This window comes from Mustelus asterias, unplaced genomic scaffold, assembly GCF_964213995.1.
Source record: "Mustelus asterias unplaced genomic scaffold, sMusAst1.hap1.1 HAP1_SCAFFOLD_855, whole genome shotgun sequence".
Taxonomy (NCBI): domain Eukaryota; kingdom Metazoa; phylum Chordata; class Chondrichthyes; order Carcharhiniformes; family Triakidae; genus Mustelus; species Mustelus asterias.
This window is the reverse complement of record NW_027590801.1, coordinates 2,468-26,976: the sequence shown is the minus strand read 5'-3', so window position 1 is coordinate 26,976 and position 24,509 is coordinate 2,468. Positions and strand designations below refer to the sequence as shown.

Genomic DNA, 24,509 nt, shown 5'->3' with positions numbered 1-24,509 from the left:
CCCCCCCCCCCCCCCCCCCCCACCCCAAAGATCCCGGCCAATGTTTCTTCATGCCACCTCTGCCTCTTTTCCTAGTCACCTCAAATCTGTGTCCACTGGTCACCAACACTCTGCCACTGGAAACAGCTTCTCCTGCTTTACTAGAGCAGGGTGAGGTAATGGCCCAGTGGTGTTATCGCTAGACTGTTAACCCAGAAACTCAGCTAATGTTCTTGGGACCTGGGTTTGAACTTCGCCAAGGCAGCTGGTGGAATTTGAATTCAATAAAATAAATCTGAATTTGGGAATCTGCTGATGACCATGACACAATTATCAATTGACAAAAAAAAACATCTGGGTTCACTACTGTCCTTTAGGGAAGGAAATCTGCAGTTTTTACCTGGTCTCACCTACATGTACTCCAGAGCCATGGCAATGTGGTTGATTCTGAACTGCCCACCAAGGCAACGAGGGATGGGAAATAAATGCTCGCCCAGCCAGCGATGCCTATGTCCCACCAATGAATAAAAAACATTCATGATGTTGAATATCCCAAACCTTCTCTGCTTTAAGAAGAATAATTGCAGCCGCTTCATATAACTTACCTTCCTCATCACTGTTACCATTCCAGCACTCTGAGGAAAGAGGACATTAATTTTAATATTTTGAGGGTTGTTAATGTATGTGACTAATTTTATTAAACTGGAGACAGTGGCGCTGCAAGATTTAAGATATCAAAGCTGTGAGAAGCAGGCACTGTCAAGTTGAACGTTCTGTTAGTAAATGAACCTTGGGTAGAAATTTGCTTTGGGAGATCAATGATGTTTGTTGTGTGCAGTTGTTAACTTCCAAAGGGAAGTGAAAAGGGGGTTTGAAAAGGTCATAAATAAATAAGGCATTATTTTAACAGAAAGAGGGAGTCTGGAAGTTGAAATGTTCCGATTGGAGTTTCATAGTTTGGAAGTTAAATTGTGCAGAATTTAAAATGCTCAAATTAAAGTTTCATGCCTTCTCTGTACAGTAGTGGAAAATGTTTATCATCTTACTGATCTTCAAAAGGAATCAATCTGTGCTATTCTGTGAAGGCCCCATTACATTTTGCTTTTCGGCCTTCATCAGAGGGTGAGCAAGACCAGATTTTTTCCATAACAAATTCCAAAGGCATGATATGGGGATGTGCTATGCAAATGAAGGATTAGCAGCAGTCAATTTTTCATCGAATGAGAAAAGGCGAAAAGCCAGGATTTAATTGGCAAATATGTATGGCAATGAAAGATGTGAAAAATCTCTTGTTCCTGATTTGCTACAATTGACTATAATTGCTAAGCTGTTTCTCTGTGAACTCAGAACTGCTCCGTCCGTCCCAGTGGACGGAGAGTGTTGTCCTTGTGCACAAGTAATTAAAGACCTTGCATTGGGTGCATGGTGTCCAGCACTGTTTGTGTTTAAGAGTCGACTGAGTGTGCCTTAAGATTGCTGTTACCCAATGATTTCTGCCAGTTTTTGGAGGTTGCACTGAGATCTCAAACCTTTGGGGTGTCTACACAGGAAAGAAGCTTGGTGCCTCGCTGACCAAGGGCTCGGAGACCTCGGCTGCCTGGTTTTGGGCATTGACCCAACTTGACTGGGGGAACGCACACTCTGTCCTGTGTGGACATGCCGGCGTTGGACTGGGGTAAACACAGTAAGAAGTCTTACAACACCAGGTTAAAGTCCAACAGGTTTATTTGGTAGCAAAAGCCATTAGCTTTCGGAACAGGCTGTTCCTTCATCAGGTGGGTGGAGTTCTGATCACAAACAGGGCACAAAGACACAAACTCAATTTACATGAATAATGATTGGAATGTGAGAGCGCAGAGTCGCTGAGCAGAGACTGATAGCCAGGTTGCGCACACATGAGGACGGCCTCAACCGGTATATTGGGTTCATGCCACACTATCTGTAACCCCCATAACTTGCCTGGATGTGCAAAATCGCACTAGCTGTCCTGTCTGGAAACAATACACATCTCTTTCACCTGTGCTTAATGCTCCCTTCACTCACATTATTTGTACCATTAAGACTTGATTAGCTGTAAAGACTCACATTCCAATCATTATTCATGTAAATTGAGGTTTGTGTCTTTGTGCCCTGTTTGTGATCAGAACTTCCACTCACCTGACGAAGGAACAGCCTGTTCCGAAAGCTAGTGGTGAAGAAGGCATTCGGCATGCTTGGTTTGATCGGTCAGAACATTGAATACAGGAGTTGGGAACTCTTGTTAAAGTTGTACAAGACATTGGTAAGGTCACACTTGGAATACTGTGTGCAATTCTGGTCACTATTATAGAAATGATATAATGAAATTAGAAAGAGTGCAGAAAAGATTTACGAGGATGCTACCAGGACTTGATGGATTGAGTTATAAGGAGAGCCTGAATAGACTGGGACTTTTTTCTCTGGAGCGTAGGAGGCTGAGGGGTGACCTTATAGAGGTCTATAAAATAATGAGGGACATAGGCAAGGTAGATAGTCAATATCTTTTCCCAAAGGCAGGGGATTCTAAAACTAGAGGGCATAGGTTTAAGGTGAGAGGGGAGATATACAAAAGTGTCCAGAGGGGCAATTTTTTCACACACAGGGTGGTGAGTGACTGGAACAAGCTGCCAGAGGTAGTGGTAGAGGCAGGTACAATTTTATCTTTTAAAAAGCATTTAGATAGTTATATGGGTACGATGGGTATAGAGGGATATGGGCCAAATGTGGGCAATTGGGATTAGCTGAGGGGTTTTAAAAAAAAAAGGGCGACATGGACAAGTTGGGCCGAAGGGCCTGTTTCCATGCTGTAAACCTCTATGACTCTATGACTTTACCTGTAACCCCCACGAATTGCCTGGGCTTGTAAAATCTCATTAACTGTCCTGGCATGAGACAATTCACACCTCTTTAACCTTTGCGTAACCCTCTCTCCCCTCGCATTGTCTGCACCTGTTAAGACTTGATTACCTGTTAAGACTCACATTCCAACCATTATCTTGTAATTGAATTTGTGTCTAAATATGTCCTGTTTGTGAAACAAATCCTGCGCTCACCTGATGAAGGAGCAGCGCTACGCAAGCTCGTGCTGCCAAATAAACCTGCTGGACTTTAACCTAGTGTTGTCAGACTTGCTAATTTCCAAGGCTGGACCCAGAATTCCAGGCTGAATTATCTTAAGTTAGCTTAAAGCACAGCACAATTAGTTACATTAGGCAGAAATACCTTGAAATGAAGCCTTTTAACTGGGCAAATCATACAATCCCTCCTTGATTCAGAGGCCGCTGTAGCCTCTGCACCTGCATTCATGCTACCAGACTACGCTGAGCCCTTTCACCTTTTATGTCCACGAGTAAAATGGGTTCCCCCAGGCTGTACTCACCCAATCTCACAGGGTGGGATCCTACTATCGTACTCCTGCCCTGCCTTGCCCACATGTTACATGGGTTTACCCATGTGGGCAAAGGGGCGATGATCAGGATAGTGCAGCAGTCGTGGTTCACACCAGGATTTTCCACCTTGGCAGGAAAAGTTGCTGTTCGATGCCTCCTCTGCCAAGCAATAAACCTGGCAAGATGCCACCAGTGGCTGCAGCAGCAGGCCCACAACTGTGCGGCGACAAATGGACTTTATTCAAATACCCAAATGTATGGGGTACAGACATGTACTTGTTATTGTCTGTTTACTTTCATGATGGGTAGAAACATGCCCAACTAGAAAGAATGATGCTGTTACTGTAGCTAAGTTGCTGTTACGTGAATATGTTCCTCGATTCGGGATTCCTGAGACACGATCTAGTGACAATGTCCTGAAGCCCTACCCCTGGCCCTCATGGTCATGTGCTCTCATCCCGATCTTACCACCTCTTTGACATCTTATGAGATTGTAATGGGACGTCCCATGCGCTTACCTATCTCCCCACCCCTCACTATTAAACAAATGAATATCAACTCCATGGACGAAGGAATGATGGACTATTGCATAGCTCTAACCAACTCGCTTAAAGGTTTGCGTTCACAGTCGTCGAAGCTCAGAAGCAAGTCATCACTGAGGGCTGCCATACCTATCAATCAGGAGACTTGGTCTTTGATAAGACCTTCCGAAGAAAGCATTGCCTGGAATCTCGGTGGGAGGGACCTTGCCGCGTCCTGCTGACAACTCACACAGCCGTGAATGTGGAAGGGAAACCTTTGTGGATGCAGGTGACCCATGTCAAGCGGGCACCCTCAGAAGAAGAGACTGAAACAAGGACTTGATGCTGTTTGAAATGTGGATTTTTTTGGCTGTCATTGATTGTACTACCCTTCGCAGAGGCGTGGATTCGCATTTCCACAATTCGAAGTATGCGGGCTGTCACTTCACAGGGCAACCAGACGCAATTATGGATGGATCTGTACTCGCCTCCCTGCCTCCCCCGCCTCATCAGAAATGCTTTGTGCTCCCCCGTCAAACCTTGAGTGGTCTGCAGAAGCCACGGTGATCCACATTCAATGGGCACCTACCTGGAGGCAACAGCCTATCCCTGTGGCCATTAAGGCACCGGCATGGCTGTGTGTTTGGAGGAATTATACCCATGGGGGCATTCAGATGGGTGATCTTCCATTGACCTCCTGTACTTACCTTGCAGATTATGACTACCGGGAAGCCCATTTTCACTTCCACAATCTGTTCAGTCCCATGACACCCTTTTTGGAGATTGCACGACTAACAACCCCTTATGCATCACTCAGGCCCCCACATCCGAGGCCAAACTCTGCTACACCAAGGGTGAGTGTGATTGCCAGCGGTCACACAACCTCACCCTCAATGGTCTTGTTACCATTTGGCCTTCTGACGGCATCTATCCCAAGGGATCAGGGCCTTGTAACCATGGTATGCAGACCAAGTTACCCGAAGGACTCTACGTCTCAGTCAGACGTGTCACATCCGTTGGAATGCCCAGAAGAAATCTCCCCATACCCAGTATTGGATCACCTTTTACCAAAACTCCACATTCTGGTACCCGACCCTTGTTCGCAATGCCTCGTTCTGGCTTTGTGGGGACGATGCCTACAAGACCCTCCCCGTCGATTGGACTGGCACCTGGACCACAGGTCACATGATCCCAAGGCCTTTGGGGTCAAGGACCTATTCATCCACTCCCTTCACAACCATGCAGGGTTTGTGAAGCGGTCAGTTCCGAACCCACTAGTCACCCGTAACACCGGCTTTTACCAGTTTGTCTGGGCCCTCCACCCAGGTCCTGGGGTCTCGGAATTAGAAATGGCCATTCTTAATATTTCTGCAACTATGGAAATAATTGAAAACAGCACCTTAGACGCCATTCAGGGCCTGCAGTCGGATAATCAGTCCCATTCTAAGGTGGTGCTACAGAACCGCATGGCCCTCGATCTACTGCTAGCAGCACAGGGGGCATTGTGCGTTGCAGTCAATGAGACATGCTGTTTTTACATTAATGAGGATCATAGGATCGAGCCAGATGTACGTACCATTCAGGAGCAGGTGCATCTTTTGTGCTCAGTTGCTCGGGGCATACCCTTTGACTGGTGGCTCCCTCTCTAATCTTGGTGGGTGGTTTGGGGACTTTCTTGAGGCCCTTTTCAAAGACCTTATTATAGACCTGGCATTGCTCATTGCCCTTTATGTCGTTATTCAGCTTGTCTCTTGCTTGATCCATTCTGTCTGTCACCCTCGTTCTTTTATCCACAGTCCAGCACCCCATCTCCTTCCAGCCCTCCCAATCTATGAACCGACCGAGGAAGAATTTTGAAAGCTGATGTGCATCGACGTAGAAATCATGGAGGACCCATCAGGTTGTCCTTCGAGGACAAAAAGGAGGGAAGTGTGGAAGTTAAAATATTCAGGTTGAAGTTTCATAGTTTGGAAGTTAAATTGTGCAGAAGTCCAAGTGTTGAAAATAAAATTTCATGCTTTCTCTGTACATTCGTGGAAAATGTTTATCAGTTTGTAGCAGAGTCAGTCTCTACTATTTTTCTTAGGCCCCATAGCATTTTCCTTTCTCGGCCTTCACCAGAGGATGAGCAAGACCAGATTTTTTTCCAAAACAAATACCAAAGGCAAGATATGGGGATGTGTTTTGCAAATGAAGGATTAGCAGAAGTCATTTTTTTCACTGAATGAGAAAGGGCGAAATGCCAGGATTTAATTGGCAAATCAGTGCTCATAGAGGATAACGTTGTTGTTTGCCCTGATTTTGGCATTCTCGGGGGCGATTCTCCCATCCTGTTGCACTTCTTTAGCGCAGTGGGCTGGGAGGTTCCAGTGATGCCCGATGCGCGGGATCTGCGCTGGGCATCAAGGCCCACGAGCATCTCCCAGTGCCGGATTTCCAGCGGCGTCAACTCCCCACTGGAAACTGGCAGGGAGGCGCATAAATTATTGTAATGAGCATTACTATATATATTCAGTAATATTAGTGAGCCCAGGACTGACGTCTCTGGGCCGCTTGACCCTCCCGCCCCTTTAGGCATATTTGATTTCAGTGGGGTAGCTCCTCATTTTCGGGGAGCTGATGGCCCAAACCTGCTGGAGTGAAGGGGGGGGGGGCAATTGGGTGCCCCAGGCATTGTCACCCTGGCAGTACCAGCCTGGCCCCTCTGGCACTGCCCAAGAGGAAAGGTGCCAATGCCCAGGGGGAACCTTGGCATTGCCCATCGGGCATGGGGCAGTGTCAAGTGTGTGGGGCATATAGGGAGCAGGGCCCAGGTGGTGGGGTCTGATGGGTCAGGGCTTAGGGACAATTGGTGGGGATGAGGGTCCCGCAGCCCCTCTGCATAGCAGTCGGTGGGAGATGGAGGGAAGCCAGTGATCAGGACCAACTGGGAGGGGTGGTCAGGAGAAATGATGGGGTGTTAAGGACTGCTTGGTGGGGGGGGGGGGGTGGTCAGCACTATGGGGGGCCAAGACTGCAGGAGGGTAACCGTCAGGGTGGGGGGTTGGAGATCAACGTGGGCTGGGAGGGGGGTTGAGAGCTGGGCTCGGGAATTGGAGGGGGCTAGCAATCGGGCCGTGAGTGGGTGGAGGGCTGGCCAGCCATCGGGAGGCTGTAAGTGCGGGGCCACTGCGCATGCGCTGCTCTCGGCACTGACAGATTGATGTATGCCCAGTGGCCCGCTTCGTGTGTTGATTTCAGCCTCTCCAGCGGGAATATGACCCACCCACTAGTTTTTAATGATATTCACGCTGGTGGCCTCTGCAGTGCACAGAGTGTGGAAGATTCTTCCCTGTAGTCCCACTGAAAATAACCCAGCGTGAATTACTCCAGTTCTCACGTGAATTCGACACTTAGAATTTTTTTGGGAGAATGTGTTTGTCCTGATGAATGCAAGATGAAAAGCTTCAACAAAATGTCTTTCTACAGCAATACTCAAGTTCCGTATGACAGTTTTTTGTTATTCTGGCAATCTCTAAAATCCAGCATTTTAATTAGCTTCCCTTAGCCACTTCCAAGAACTGAATATAAACACTCTCCACCACATTATCAGAAGCAGCTAGAGATGGGCTGTAAATGCCAACAAGTCAACAATGCCCATGTCCCATGACAGAATAACAAATAGCCCATGAAGTAAACTTTCCCATAATTGGTGGGTCAGTGAAGTGGGTAGCTGAATGATTGTTCGGTGGGTGAGGTAGATATACCGGTGAAGGAGGAGAGTGCATATGTGGGCGAGTGGACAGGTGGGGAAATGGGTCTGTCAGTTGTCGGTGGATGATTTAATAGGTGGGTGAGTTCATGGGTGGGTAGGTGGAATGTGCATACAATTGAGAAAGAAGGTGGGTATGTGGATGGGAGGGTAGCTGGATGAGTGGGCAGGTGGTTAGATGGGTGAGAGCGTCAGTCAGTGTATGGGAAGGGTGGGTGAGGTGGGTAACCTGGACATTGTGTGGGTGGTTGGGTTTGGTCGGAGGGTGGCTTGGGACTGTTTGGGGTGGGAGACAGGTGTTTGGAAGAGTCAATTGTTGAGGGAAAGTCAGTTGATCAGGGGTAGGCAGGGAGTGGTCGGGCTGTTACTGGTTCGTTGGGTGTTCTGTGGTGGTAGCCAGGTGAGTGGGGTTAGTAGGGTGGTCAGGAACAGTTGGTGATTAGAGGGTAGTCGGTGTTTGAGGGATAGTTGGGTGACTGGGTGATTGTTTGGAGGAAGGATCAGTTGTGTAGTTATCCAGATGTTAGACCATCTGTCTCACGTCTCCTGGGTAACTACCCAGTTAAATCCCAAGAAACTGTCAGAAGTCTCTGGTTGAAACTCAGAATCGGAGATATTCACACAGTGTCCGGGGAGCAGGAGAATTGTCCATTAGAAGTTTAAACTTTCCAGACAGTTCCCACAGAACTCCACAGCATAATTCCCACACAGGAGATGGGAAGACTTGGGCCATTCTTCTTCAATTGAAATTGTTTGGTTTCAAACCTCGTGTGTTGATAAATATTGTATTGTCTGATGACTGTTAAAATCAATGATACCTGTTTGTTCAGAGAGTGTGAGTTAATTCCCCTCCCTCTGAAAGGGCATTGAATCACATTGACATTCCCCAAATTAGAATGGACAATGAGGAAATAATCAGAAATTGGGATAAATTACTGAATATCTTCTGGACCAAGATCAAAATGTCCTGACGTAGTTATTACAATCACAGAGCGCTATAGGTGGGAACAAATTTGGAAATATCAAAGTGTGCACAATAGAGATGTAGGAAATGTTGTTCCAATTAAGCAGCATCCGTACAGATAATATTCACTGAAGTTGGCACAGATTCAAAGTGAGATTTAAAGCATGCTTAAGAATGATAGCATAGAACTGAGTTGCAATGATTGGAGGTTATCTATTGTGACGGTTCCAAAACCAGATGGTACACAATGACTATATATGGACTATAGAAAGCTCAATGTGATTGCAAAGTCAGATTTGGATCCGATTCCTCGATTGGAAGACACTATTGAAAAGGTGGGACAAGCAACTTTCATGGCCATTCTTGACTGACTCCGGGGATATTGGCAAGTACCTTTCTCAGAAAGGACAAAGGAGGTTTTGGCTTTTGTAACATCTGTATCAGTATAAATTCACGCCATTTGGAAACAAGAATGCACCTGAAACATTCCAAAAACTAACCAACAAGGTCGTTTCAGGACTAAATAATTGTGCAGTGTACAGAGATGCTCTGGTTTTCAGCCAGATGTAGAAGGAGCATTTGGAACACTTAATGGATTTGTTCTTTCAGCAACAGGAGGCGGGTTTATTGGTAAACTTGGCCAAAAGTGAATTCACAAAAGCCCAGGTCACTTTCTTAGGTATTACAATTGGACATGGACAGATGGCTCCATGGAACTTAGATTGTAGAATCCTACCGTGCAGTAGGAGGACATTTGGCTCATCGAACCTGCACGAACCACAATCCCACCCAGGCCCTATCCCCATAACCTCATGCATTTGCCCCAGCTAGTCCCCCTGACAATAAGGGGTAATATAAAATGGCCAATCCACCCAACCTGCACATCTTTGGACTGTTTAATCTGTGGACACCTTTTGGAATTTGAAAGTGAAAATAATTGGGGAGTTTCCAGTACAGTCAATGAGAGGAGAAGTGCTGAGGTTCCTCCTCGGCATGAGTGGTTTCTACAGTAGATTCACACCAAATTTTAGCAGTGTGGTTACTCCACTGACTGAACTGCTGAAAACACACAGGAAAATTCAATGGTGATCTAAATGTCAGGACAATCTGAAAACTGTTCAGCACCTTACCAGTTTTGGTGACACCAAATTATGCAAAGCAATTTCTGCTGGCGAAAAAGGGTGGCACAGTGTTTGGCATTGTTGCCTCACAGCGCCAGGGACCCGGGTTCAATCCCGGCCTCGGGTCACTGCCTGTGTGAAGTTTGCACATTCTCCCTGTGTCTGCGTGGGTTTCCTCCGGGTGCTCCGGTTTCCTCCCACAGTCCAAAGATGTGCGGGTTAGGTTGATTGGCCAGGCTAAATTGAGCCTAGCATCAGGGGGATGAGCAAGCTAAGTATGTGGGGTTACGGGGGTTGAGGCTGGAGGGCGGGGGGGGGGGAATTGTGGTTGGCACAGATTCGATGAGCCAAATGACCTCCTTCTGCACTGTGGGAATTCTGTGATTGATGCAAGTGATGTGGGTCTTGGTGCTGTCCTGTTACAAGAGCACAATGAATGGATAGAAAGACCCATTTGTCCAGAAAATTAATCGCTCATCCAAATTAATATTTGGCCATTGAGAAGGAGACACAGGGCATGATCCTATGAAAAAGAGCGAGCAAGAAAATAGAAGAGTTCCAGACTTGTTTCTTGGGTGAGTTGAAACTGCAATCTTACGTCACTTTGTGCAAAAATGAGCCAGGATGCAATTCTCGTCCATGAGGGGAGACTGAACTCGCCGGGGAAGCCGGCTGCTGAGCTCTTGGGATGCCATTGTGCAGGCGCCCCGATCTTCCTGTGGTTCCCTGCTGCGCCCCCTCTCCCATGGACATTGCCACCACCCAGGACATCTGAACCCACCCATCTCACCAATCACTCCCTGTGCTGCTCTCTCCCCCATCACACAGACGTTGGAGCCCCTCTCCACAGGCTACTGATCGCCCCCTGTGCCCCATATCTCCCGCTCCACAGACATCGGGACCACCCCCACCACTTGCCCCCATCCTCAGAGTTCCCCATTCTACCACCTCCACAATCACCCCCCCGCAGATCCTCCGCCTGATCACCACCCCTGCAAAGATCCCCAGATCTGCCCCTTCCCCGATCACCACCACAGCAGAGTTCCCTGGTCACCCTCCCCAATTACCAGCCTTGCAGATCTACCCCCGATCACCAACCTTGTAGGCCCCCCCCCCACCGATCACCACCCCTGCAGAGCTCCCCACACCCATCAACATGCCTGAAGACTTCCCCCCTCCCCCCTCCATGATCACCACCCCTGCCGAGTTGCCCCCTCCCCGATCACCACCCATACAGAATTGCCTCCTCTCCAATCACCACCCCAACAGAGCTCCCCTCCCTGACCATCACCCCTGCAGAGTTGCCCCCTCCCTGGTCACCACCCCTGCAGAGTTGCCCTCTCCCCAATCACCACCACTACAGAGCTTCCCCCTCTCCAATCACCATCCCAACAGAGCTCCCCTCCCCAATCATCACCCCATGCAGAGTTGCAGCCTCTCCCCTCTCCCTGATCACCATCCCTGCAGAGTTGTGCTTGCTGCTGTCCCCCCCTTATTGTAACATGGCAGCCTCCAGTGATTCTTGCTGGAATGGAGCCTCTGGGTGTGTGACCCACCCAAACGTCCCACAGCTGAACTCCCTTAACAAGGGAGAGCTTCATATAAGTTCAAACGATGGACACACAGGCAGTCACGTCAGGAAGATGGCACCTTGAAGAACTGCTCTGAAGTTTATTGAGGGAGAGTTGGGATGTTTGCCAGATGCAATGCAGGGGAGGAGGGACACATTAATTCCGCCCGGATGGGCAACGAGCCAGGGGTCAGGACAGCAAAGTGGCCTGGGAGGTGGTGGCCGTGGCAGTCAGTGCCCATGGACTAGCACATTGGACCTGCTGCCAGTGCCAGAAGAAAATGAATAGTCTCTTTGGGCAGTAAGGCTGAGTGTCCATCCCATCCTGGCATCGCTCCCACATGTCACGCCTGGAATGTTCATCCACCCCATGACACCCCACAGCCTTCCAGCACCCGAGCCGGAGAACCTGCATTCAACCCCTCTGGCACCTTCTGTCACAGGCCTGCCTGTCGAGGTACATATCTGACAGATCCCACCCTGACATCCAGAAACCCCCGACACCGCATCCCCTCCCAGACATCAGGCTTTCAGTCCCCGCTTCTGTCCCCAAATGGAGAGCACAGTAAGAAGTCTCTCAACACCAGGTTAAAGTTCAACAGGCTTAATTGGTAATAAAAGCCACAAATAGGGCATATAAAGACACAAACTCAATTTACAAAATAATGGTTGGAATGCGAGTTTTTACAGGTTATCAGGTCTCAAAGGTACAGACAATGTGAGTGGAGAGAGAGCGTCAAGCACAGGTTAAAGAGATATGTATTGTCTCCAGACAGGGCAGTTAGTGAGACTTTGCAAGCCCAGGCAAGTCTTGGGGCTTGCAGGTAGTGTGACATGAACCCAAGGTCCCGGTTGAGGCCGTCCTCACGCGCATGTGTGCAGAGCTTGGCTATCAGTCTCTGCTCAGTGACTCTGCGTTGTCGTGTGTCGTGAAGGCCACCTTGGAGAACGCTTATCCGAAGATTAGAGGCCGAATGCCCGTGACAGCTGAAGTGTTCCCCAACAGGAAGAGAAGACTTTTGCCTGGTGATTGTCGAGCGGTGTTCATTCATCCGCTGTCGTAGCGTCTGCATGGTCTCCCCAATGTACCATGCCTCTGGACATCCTTTCCTGCAGCGTATCAGGTAGACAACGTTGGCCGAGTTGCAAGAGTATGTACCGTGTACCTGGTGGATGGTGTTCTCACGTGAGATGATGGCATCCGTGTTGATGATCTGGCACGTCTTGCAGAGGTTGCTGTGGCAGGGTTGTGTGGTGTCGTGGTCACTGGTCTCCTGAAGGCTGGGTAGTTTGCTGCGGACTATGGTCTGTTTGAGATTGTGCGGTTGTTTGAAGGCAAGAAGTGGGGTGTGGGGATGGTCTTGGTGAGATGTTCGTCTTCATCAATGACATGTTGAAGGCTCCAGAGAAGATGTCATAGTTTCTCCGCTCCGGGGAAGTACTGGACGACGAAGTGTACTCTGTGTCCCGTGTTTGTCTTCAGAGGAGTTCGGTGCGGTTTTTCGCTGTGGCGCGTCGGATCTGTCGATCGATGAGTTGAGCGCCATATCCTGTACTTTCAGCGTCTGGAGGTGTCTGTTGCGATCCTCCTCATCTGAGCAGATCCTGTGTATTCGGAGGGCTTGTCCATAGGAGATGGCTTCTTTAACGTGTTTAGGGTGGAAGTTGGAGAAGTGGAGCATCGTGAGGTTATCCGTGGGCTTGCGGTACAGTGACGTGCTGAGGTGACCGTCCTTGATAGAGATGCGTGTGTCCAAGAATGCAACCGATTCATGAGAGTAGTCCATGGTGAGTTTGATGATGGGATGGAACTTGTTGATGTCATCATATAGTTGTTTCAATGATTGTTCACCATGAGTCCAAAGGAAGAAAATGTCATCAATGTATCTAGTGGAAAGCATAGGTTGAGGGTCCTGTGTAGTGAAGAGATCTTGTCTGAACCTGTGCATGAAGATGTTGGCATATTGAGATGCGAATGTGGTTCGTGTACAAAGAACCCCCAGCTTTTGTCGTGCCACTACGGACTTGCTACAGAAACCCAGCACACATGGAACAGTTGAACCAGGAGCACTCCTCGTCACAATGGGTGTCTTGGCACTCTACACTAGCATCCCCCACGACGATGGCATTGCTGCAACTGCCTCAGTACTCAACGCCGACAGCTGCCAGTCTCCAGATGCAATTTTACAATTCATCCGCTTCATCCTGGACCACAATGTCTTCACCTTCAACAACCAGTTCTTCATCCAGACACACGGAACAGCCATGGGAACCACATTCGCATCTCAACATGCCAACATCGTCATGCACAGGTTCGAACAAGTCGTCTTCACCACGCAGGAACTTCAACCGATGCTATGCACTAGATACGTCGATGACATTTTCTTCCTTTGGACTCATGGTAAACAATCATTGAAACAACACTATGATGACATCAACAAGTTCCATCCCACCATCAGACTCACCATGGACTACTCTCCGGAATTGGGTGCATTCTTGGACACACGCATCTCCATCAAGGACGGTCACCTCAGCACTTCACTGTACCGCAAGCTCACGGATAACCTCATAATGCTCCACTTCTCCAGCTTCCACCCGAAACACGTTAAAGAAGCCATCCCCTGTGGACAAGCACTCCGTATACACAGGATCTGCTCAGATGAGGAGGATCGCAACAGACACCTCCAGACGCTGAAAGATGCCCTCATAAGAACAGGATATGGCGCTCGACTCATCGACCGATAGTTCCAACACGCCACAGCGAAAAACCGCACCGACCTCCTCAGTAGCCAAACATGGGACACAGTGGACAGAGTACCCTTCGTCGTCCAGTACTTCCCCGGAGTGGAAAATCTACGACACCTTCTCCAGAGCCTTCAACATATCATTGATGAAGAAGAACATCTCGCCAAGGCTATCCCCACACCCCCACTTCTTGTCTTCAAACAACCGCACAATCTCAAACAGACCATTGTCCGCAGCAAACTACCCAGCCTTCAGGAGAACAGTGACCACGACACCACACAACCCTGCCACAGCAGCCTCTGCAAGACATGCCAGGTCATCAACACGGATGCCATCATCTCACGTGAGAACACCATCCACCAGGTACACGGTACATACTCTTGCAATTCGGCCAACGTTGTCTACCTGATACGCTGCAGGAAAGGATGTCCCAAGGCATGGTACATTGGAGAGACCATACAGATGCTACGACAATGGAGGAATGAACACCGCTCGACAATCATCAGGCAAGTGTGTTCTCTTCCTGTTGGGGAACACTTCAGCGGTCACGGGCATTCGGCCTCTGATCTTCGGGTAAGCATTCTCCAAGGCGGCCTTCACGACACACGACAACGCAGAGTCGCTGAGCAGAGACTGATAGCCAAGTTCCGCACACATGAGGACTGCCTCAACCAGGATCTTGGGTTCATGTCACACTATCTGTAACCCCCACGACTTGTCTGGGCTTGCGAAATCTCACTAACTGTCCTGTCTGGAGACAATACACATCTCTTTCACCTGTGCTTAACGCTCTCTCCACTCACATTGTCTGTATCTTTGAGACTTGATTACCTGTAAAGACTCGCATTCCAACCATTACTTTGTAAATTGAGTTTGTGTCTTTATATGCCCTGTTTGTGGCTTTTGCTACCAAATACACCTGTTGGACTTTAACCTGGTGTTGTGAGTCTTACTGAGTTTACCCTGTCGAACGCCGGCATCTCCACATCCAAAAGGAGAAGTCAGCCCATAGCCACCAGGAGCAGGAGAAGGCAGGCTGTGGGGTACCCAACCTGCGATTCCTTACTCCCTTTGAGGAGAGAGCCCTGGATCTGGCGGGGGAGGTGGAGGAGGACAGGACCCCGAGTGAGAGCCAGGTCGACGTGCGACTTAGAAGTGAGCATCGGCCAATCCTTCATTCGTATGACACATCTCAAGTAAGCGGCATGCTGCCCAGATTCCTGTCCCTCCCTTGCACTCAGCCTCGTGCCCTTTGTTGCAGGAAATGACCCCGATACACCCCGCCCCCCTGCTCCCCCCTGCTCCCTCCAAGACGACCCATGAGAGATTGGAGGAAACCTCGCAGGCCAGCACCAGTCGGTCGACACAGGTTTCCACCACACAATCCACCAGCGCAGATACTATCAGCTCAGTGGGGCAAATTAGTGGTGAGGCTTCTGGGTCACTCTCTGGTGCACACAACTCAGCCGTTTATGTACATGGGGGGGAGGTTGGAATGTCCGAGGCCTCTGGCACTCGGTGTCTGCCGGGGCCAAGGATTCAGCTGGTCCCAAGCCAGATGCCAGACCCCTGCTATTCATTCTCCCTGAGCTGCTGGAGATGCAGCAGCAGAGCCGGGGATTGCACAAGGGGGTGTCGGCCACACTGCAGCAACTGAGAGGCTGTTGGGAGGAATCATAGAACATAGAAACATAGAAACCCTACAGTGCAGAAGGAGGCCATTCGGCCCATCGAGTCTGCACCGACCACAATCCCACCCAGGCCCTCCCCCCACATATTTTACCCACAAATCCCTCTAACCGACGCATCCCAGGACTCTAAGGGACAATTTTTAACCTGGCCAATCAACCTAACCCGCACATCTTTGGACTGTGGGAGGAAACCGGAGCACCCGGAGGAAACCCACGCAGACACGAGGAGAATGTGCAAACTCCACACAGACAGTGACCCGAGCCGGGAATCGAACCCGGGATCCTGGAGCTGTGAAGCAGCAGTGCTAACCACTGTGCTACCGTGCCGCCTAGAGCTTTGAGGTTCAGGAAATGGTGCTGGCATTGTGTGGTAACCAGGCCAACACTGCAAGGGTGGCATCCGCAATGGGAAACATGGGGCAGGGAATGGTCACCATGGGTAACAGGGTCCAAGGCACAGTGGGCAATGGCCACATCCCAGAGAGCGAAGGCTGCTGTCCTTGCCACCATTCTCGAATCACAACGGGCTATGGCTGAAGGGCTCGGGAATATCCTGGAGACACTGCGGAGCATGGCCCAGTCACAGCGGGCATGGCTGAGGGGTTGCAGAGCACGGCCCAGTCTCAGAGGGTACTTGCTGCTGCTATTGACAACTTGGCCCAGGCTCAGAGGGCCATCGCTGAGGACTATCACACCGTGGGGTGAATGAATGCTGTTAGGCTTCCAGGACGAGGTGACCCTGGGGCTTTTGAAGCTCAGTCTGGCTGCGCTGTCAGGACATGGAGTGACACAGGGGCACATTGGCACCCCCAGAGAGGACTAAGGGCTGGAATCTGTGCTAGGGCCTTCCAGACGGCAGATTGCGGCCATTGCAAGACCTTCAGACACCCCCTTCCTGACAATGATACAGCTCCAGGGCAGTGGGATAAACAGGGACTTTCCAGGTCTCGACATTCCAGGGGATGCCTGCCAAGGTTATCACTGGCCATGGGGTGCGGAGCACTGCTGACCGCTTCCACCTCCTGATTTACATCCTGGGGTGGGACATGTCAATGTAGCCCTAGGCCACATAAGATTCAAGAGGGCATTTCTTCATATTTAACCCACAAATAGGGGAAATACCAGATATTAAACTGATAGAAACAGATACTACATTTAGATAAAGGACTACACAAGTTAGGTTTAGGGAAATAGCAACTGTTCAACATCACGTCCAACAGTTTTATTGGACTGTTAACTATCAGCACTTCATGTTATTGCACTTTCAGTTTCACCAATAAATGTTATTACACCCCACAGATGTGACTAATATGTCTGTGATTCACCTCCCACAGGGATGACTTTACCCTGACCAGACCCAGAGGGTCTCAGAGCGTCACTCTTCAAGGGAGACGCCCTTCGGCCCACTGAATATGCAATCCCCATATCCCAGCGCCTGTGGCATACTCCCAATTGGCACGGCACTCCAAGTACTCACCACAAACTGTATCAGCTGTGGGTACCCTGCAGGCCCACTGTGTCTCACAACCTGGAATGGCATCCCCAGTACCCTCTGGACCCTGGCACCCCAACCCTCCCCATCTCTGGGACATTGCAGCGACGGTGGTGCCCTCAAATGCTACCCGGATGTAGTCCAAGGCGTCAGTGTGCATGCTTTGATCAGGTGGGAATCAGACTTGTTTAGCACCAGGACAGCATCACAGTGTGCTGCAGAGCGCGCCATCATCACCCTCCTGCCTGGACTAGTAACTTGCCAACACGGCCAATCCAGGCTCACCTCCCTGGTGTAATGTCAAAGGGGCACTGGCGTGGGGCTGTGGACAAGGTTGGGGGCGAGATGCCAATTCCGGGGGAAGGGTAGGATTTGCTGCTGGTATACTGCACGCCCCCATATCGGAGAGCCCTGTGGCAATGGGTGCCTCCCTCGCTGCCGCGCCCTGCAGGACCCTTGCTGCCACCTGCGCCCCATCCCCTGGACCCTCCTTGGCTCATCCTCCACCTCCATGTCCTCCTGGACCTCCTCCTCCGTCCCCCCGCCCCGCCCGCCCCCCCCCCCCCCCCCCACCACCACCCCCGCCGCCCAGGGCAGCGATTGAGAACGTGATTGCAGATGTTTTATCACAACTTTGATAAAAAAGGATGGAATGTTCAATGTTTGACAAGAAAGACTGAAATGGACTAAATTCCTGTTTAACTTTGCATGCTTAGATGTGATAAGATATAGAACTTAGAATTCTAATATTGTGGGAGAAAAACGGAAGACTTTAGAAAAATGAAGCCATCTTTGCACATTGTTGCTCCATTTTTTAAGGTAAGAGAAAAATTGTTGGGGTCTAGTCCGGCCTCACAATATACCTTGGGGTTTTAGTCCAGGACCATAACAAGTGTGACCGTTTGACATTGGCAGCTTCCATTATCAATGTGGCTTTAGGAATTTTCAATGGGAAAAGTTAACAGGAAATGTGTATACTTGTAACATTCCTGATGTATTATATTAGCTAGTGCTCTTCACAAAAGTTTCAGCGGTTTAGACACTCATATGATGAGGGATGAAGACAATGGAAAAGTCTCGCTCACTGTTCCATCAGTATAGATAATGTAAATTTAATTTAATCTGCACAAACTGGAATGCAGAGTCCAGGTGATTGACTTACTCTCTCACTCCCTCACTCTCGCTCTCTCACCCTCGCTCTCTCACCCTCACTCTCTCACCCTCGCTCACGAAACTGTTATTAGATTTTGCAGCACCCAACAGGACAGTAAATCCATTGAAGGTTTTCAATGGGGAAAAGGTACGGGGAAAAGAGAGGGAAATGGGTGTGACTGGATCATTCCTTCAACAGCCAGAGCAGGCATCAGAAGTTGCATGATTTTTTTTTTGAAGCCAGTTCCATGATGTTTTGATTCCAGTGCTTATGCTGGTGTTTATCAAGTGCAAGTAAGACAATTGTGTTTTTCTTTAACTAATCGAGGTTTTATGCATGTCTAATCTGTTTACTCCAATTACTGGAACTAATAACGATGTTTACGTAAGCCTCAGGGGCTCAGTGGGTGTCACTCACCTGTATTAATAAAGGGTTCCACTGAGTGAGTGAGCTCAGAGAGTCAAGAAAACTAAAGGACAATAGAGCTCATCACAGAACATGCATCTGGTGGATCTACTGTTTCTGCTCTTTGATGTCGAACCCATTTTCTATCGCATACTTGGAGTGGTTGGAGTTCTAAGTGAGTTATTATAAACATTGCCGGTTTGACTTCTCTGACAGTGGAACTTGTTGGTGTTCTTATGTCTGTGGTGATTCTTTCAAATCCTGTTGATCATTGATGATCCTCAATGTTTTCCCTTATTCCCTTATTGCTGCCTCTCCACGGTTTCAGAAATTCGAGTCAATCTGCTTCATTTACTATTTCTGTGTGTTTGCTCGATAAGTCATAAATCCTAACTAACCAGAGATTTATTGATTTCCAGAATCAATTTGATTGATCACCAGGGTGCAATGAAGATGAAATGTATTTTTTATTGCTCTTCTTTCTTTCTATCTCTCGCTCCTTCTCTCAATTCTATTAAATATTTAATATTTCTGAATAGTATTTATGGAGTCCTTTCAATTCCTTTACGCTCTTTGCTAACACTGACTGATTAATTATAAGTGAGAAAGAACTTGCATTTATGTAGCACCTTTCACAACTTTAGGATACTGTAAAGTGTTTTACAGTCAATGAGGTGATTTGGAAGTGTCGTAACAAACTCAGTCTGTGCCAGGAGCTCAGTTGGCCGCACACTTACCTCTTCGTCAGACGGTTCAGGTTTCAAGTCCCACTCCAGGTCTTTTGCATGGAACTCGAGGCTCGCGTCTCTGTGCAGTATCGAGGAAGAGCTGCACTGCTGGAGGTTTTACCTTTCGGGTGAAATGTTGAAGTCAGGCTGTGTCTCCTCTCTCAAGTGGATTTAAAAGATCCTTTATGAAGAAGAGCAGAGGAGTTATCGTTGGTGTTCTCGCCAATATACACCTCTCTCTGAAGATTATCTCATCTTTACCACATTACTCTTTGTGAGAAGCTGCTAAGTTCACATTTCCTGATGTTTTTTGAGGGTTAAATGTTGTCCAGGATCTCTGGGAGAATCCCCTGCTCTTTTTGAATGAAATGACTCGGAATCTGTTACATCTATCTGAAAGGGCAGATGGGGCAATGAATCACACCACCCAAAACAATGGAATTTTCCCTCAGTCCTCACTGCAGTATCAATCTTCATTTTGTCTCAAATCTCCAGCATTTGAATTGACTCCATAATCTTCTCACTCTACGCACGTGTGCTGCCACTGAGCAAGAGCTAACACAGCCAAGGAGTGTCTCAGTGTATGACTCTGTTTGTGAAGTTTAATTCTCAATGTGTGCTCTGTTTTGGAATTAATGTAGATATCTGTATATTCACCTGTCCATTCCTCACCTTCCCACACACTCTGAAAACACTGATAAGCCGGGAGCTGTAGTTTCATTATAGGCCTCATGGATGGACCAAGTTGTCAATGTTACAGCCCATACTGTGAGCTCCTGTAGATTATTAAACTGCTACCTTCCAGCGTATCCAATCCCACTTCCAGCCAAAGACCATGAGCAAAACAATAGAATCCCCACAGCAATGAGAATGTTCTGATTAATTTAACCAGAGCCATTAATATAACTCCACATTAATTACCTTTTCCATGTCCATTGAGAAACTTACCTGCTGACCAATTTTGAAAAATCTCCAGCCCATTCATTTAATCGCATTTCTAAAAGTGTAAATTCTAACATTCATCCTTCTTACTTTTCAAATCCCTCTTCCTTCACAACGGTATTCTGATATTTACTTTTTAATAACTTACAGCAAACTTGGTCGCAATTGTGACTCTATCTCGAGGGAGGTGTGGTCTTTCCAAAGGTGTCACTTGGTATCTGGTTTCTATGGCCCTGGCGGATCTACTGGTCATCATTATTGACGTCATAGTGAGCAAATTAAATTTCTTAAATCTGTATTCTTCATTCCTTTGGCTCTCACCATTGTGTAACGGTCTAAAAGTGATATCATCCACCGTCGTAGCGAGCTCTGTCTGGCTCACAGTTGCCTTCACCTTTGACCGAATGGTGGCCATTTGCTTCCAGAAACTGAAGATGAAATACTGCACTGAGAAAACAGCAGCCATCGTTATCGCAACGGTGAGTGTGTTGAGTTTGTTAACCAACATCCCGGTGTTTTTTAGATATGTTGTGTACAATTTTAATATGTATTGTATCGAAGCAGGTGGTTTCTTTTCACTTGTGTGGATAGTTTTTGACTGGACGGACCGTATTTTAACCCCAGTGCTCCCCTTCGTGCTGATACTGCTGCTCAATACTCTCACTGTCAGGCACATCCTGCTGGCCATTGTAGTCCGCAGGAAACTGAGGGGACAACGAAACGGGGAGGAGCAGAATGATCCAGAAATGAAGAATCGAAGAAGATCCATCATTTTACTCTTCACCATATCAGGCAGTTTTATCCTGTTATGGATGACGCGTGTCGTATATCTATCAATTCAGAGAATCACTGGAATGTACCAAGTGTGGACAACTCCTACCGTTGTGGCAGACAAAATGGGATCAATGCTTCAGTTATCCAGTTCCTGCACCAACACATTTATTTATGCAGTCACACAGAGGAAGTTCAGAGAGGAGGTGATGAATGCTGTGAAATGTCCCTTTACTGTCATCCGGAATTTCATTAAACGATCGGGAGAGAGCTGGAAAATTTAACCCTGGACTGGGTAGCAAAGTAATTGTTCCTGTCCAGCTCAACTCCTGTTGAATAAACCTATCCAAAGGGATTTGAAAATCAGAATCAGAATCGCCCTGAAATCTACACATTTTGGTCAGGTGGAAATTAAAAGGGGATTGGTCAGGATCAGAAACATAGATTGTTGGATAAAAGGGAAGATTTTGTGTTTAAACTGAACCCAGTGCTTGGATCAGATGACTGATGGATGAGATTGTGGGGAAATGAATTCTATTTCTCACTAATTCCACAGCTTTGAAAGGAAATGAAGAAACTGGTTCAGGAAGTATAATGGGTTGATCTTGATTTTGAGGAATAGAGTTTACAGGTGATGGTGAGTCAACAGCCTGTTTCACATTCTCCCCATTCTCATTGCACAAAGTCCACATTCCCCACCACAAAACTTTCACATCATTTTCGTGGCCATTTCGGGAAAAGAGGCAGCATTCCCAGAAGCATGTGAAAGATATTGTCATGCCATCACTATTTTTCCTCATTTGTCGCCAGTCAGAGTTCAAAGGCAACTAGGGATGGGCAACAAATGCTGGCCATGCCTACAATGTCATCGACCTGTTATCTGATCCAAGCATTAGGTCTCGGGCAATCTCAAAATCTTCTATTTTATCCAATATATTTCAGATTCTGACGAACTCAATTTTAACTGAAAACAATGTGTGAACTTTAGATTTACACTCTTGGTTTGGTTATACAAATGGAGTTTTTGGGATGTTGATGAGCCCAGTAACACTGCAAACAGCGGATGACCGAAGGCAAGCTGGTGAAAAAGAGGTACAGAGCATGCAGTGTTTTTGAATAAGTTGTTAGAGTTTCAAAGGCGAAGACAAGGGGTTAAATTTACATTGACACTCTAAAATTTAGACTCAGAAAATTAAGGTAATCAAGTTTGATTTCTGAAGTCGTGAATGGAGGCAAGGGGATATCAAAACGGCAAAACACTGTATCAGAAGATGATGAAACCAAAGAAAGGGTAACAGTTTCTGACCCCAGCCATTGTAGGAATAGCTGATTAACTCCTAGTAAGGCAGCCCTGTGAGGAAAGCCTCGATTAAAATGTCAACTGACTGTTTTACCTCAGGAGCAAATCCCAACTAAATTCAATTGCCTTGTGTGGTATCTATTACTGGATACTTAAAACAGTTGTTGTCCATTTATATGATTTTCTGAATATTTTTGTGCAGAATTATCTCTGAAGGTTCTGCAGTAAAGGTTGTTTGGAACTGGGTTAAGCTAATGACACTCTGCAGAATCATTGCTTCGGCTAAGGCTTCTTCTAGTTTCATACATTGTGGTTTTTGTTGCTGAATAAAAGTTTATTTGATTGAAAACCAGGATAAACCATTTGGAACTTCATTCTCTTTATTTGAAAACTTTCCTCACGTTATATCAAATTGCAAAATCCAATTCAAGGCAATCGTTTAAAGTTTCCCTTTTGGGATTTGAAATAACCAACCTTTACTATCAGCTGCGTCCTTAACAAAACTGGGGGCTCATTGCGGGACATTCAAAAGTTTCTTGATTGGCTTGGAATTGGTGACATTAAAGGTGACGAGAGTGAGGAGAGTATTGGATCAGGAGTGGTATTGCGAGGTTAGAAAGTGGGTTACTGTGCAATCATTTGTCAATCACTCAGACTTAACTGGAGTAGAAAACATAACTTTGGAGGTTTTGAGAAAGGGAACTAAAGCTAATTTGAAGGAATTGGCAAATAAGTAGCAGCTAAAATTACTCATAGGCACGAGAGAAGCAAACTTAGTTGTGATAATAACACAGCATTTGAATTTACAAGGGACATCTGAGAGACCGCGTACTCCAAGGCTGAGGTGTTGAATTGGCTAAAATTCAGTTACAAATCAAACAACGAGATATTGAAAGAGCAAGAGAAATGAAAATAGTTGAATTGGAGGTGAAAAAAAAAACAAACGAAAGGAAAAAAGAGAGAGCATTCCAAAGAAAACAAGCTGAAAGTCAGGAGTGAGAAAGAAGAGAAGAAATGGAGAAGTTAGCAACGGAGGAAAGAGAAAAGGAACGAGACAGAGAATTGCAGCTTCAAGAGCTGGCATTTGAAGAGAGACACCAGGAGAAGGCGAGGAAGGAGTTATTTCCAGAAGAGTCCCCAGTGGGGAGATGTCTACATTCATAAAGATTCTTTCAAGATTCGAAGAAAAAGTGGGTGAAGCGTTTTTTAAAATTCATTCAAGAAAATTTCGAAACAGATGAAGTAGCTAAAAGGCATGACTTTTACAAAATAGATAATTGAGCAGGCTAATGAGGTACATGCCTCCCGGTCAGAAGGAATATCTGGGGAATATGGTGTGGTGAAGAATGCTGTCAATGGTGTTTATGAGTTGGTACCGGAGGCAAATAGACAAAAGTTTCAAAATATAGGAAATCAGCCTGGACAAAATTATATTGAATTTGAAAGAGGTAACAAAGTTATTTTGATAGGTAGATTAGAGCATAAAAAATAGAGTATCTATGAAGCTTTCAGAGGAATGACTCTTGTGGAAGAATTTAACAATTCACTGCCTTCGGTGATTAGAACTCGGGTGGAGGAACAAAAAGTTTAAACTGCTAGTCAGGCAGCAGAGCTGGCAGCTGTTTATGAATTAGTCCATCGATCGAACAGAACCTTTTGTTTACACCATTTTCGAACTGAGAAAGATAGAAAATGGGCAGGTGAGAAAAGAGTAGGGGGTAATGAAAGGGAACGGACAGTTAGCGATTGTAAAGATATCCCAGCTCAGAATAAAAGGGAAGCTGAAAATGGAAGTGATGTGAAAAATATTAGATGTACTCATTGTAATAAAACTGGCTGCACCAAGTCAGAGTGCTCGGGATTAGTTGGCAAACTGATTGGGCTGGTAACACACAAGACGGAATGAAGAGATTAGAGAGCAAGATAAGCCAGTACGACTTATTGAAAGGGAAAAGCACATAATCGGGCA

At 47.2% G+C, this 24,509-nt stretch overlaps 1 protein-coding gene across 1 annotated transcript in view; it reads left to right on the top strand.

Annotated features, from left to right (window-relative positions):
• The window catches only part of LOC144487536 (uncharacterized), a gene marked incomplete at its 3' end in the record, with an annotated part of 164,133 nt that extends 140,145 nt beyond the window's left edge, over positions 1–23,988 (top strand). The window contains exons 3-4 of the mRNA XM_078205621.1: positions 20,620–21,293; positions 23,814–23,988. Coding sequence (XP_078061747.1) covers positions 20,697–21,293; positions 23,814–23,988 — 772 coding nt within the window. The remainder of the gene's footprint in view (positions 1–20,619; positions 21,294–23,813) is intronic.
• Positions 23,989–24,509: the final 521 nt, after the last annotated feature.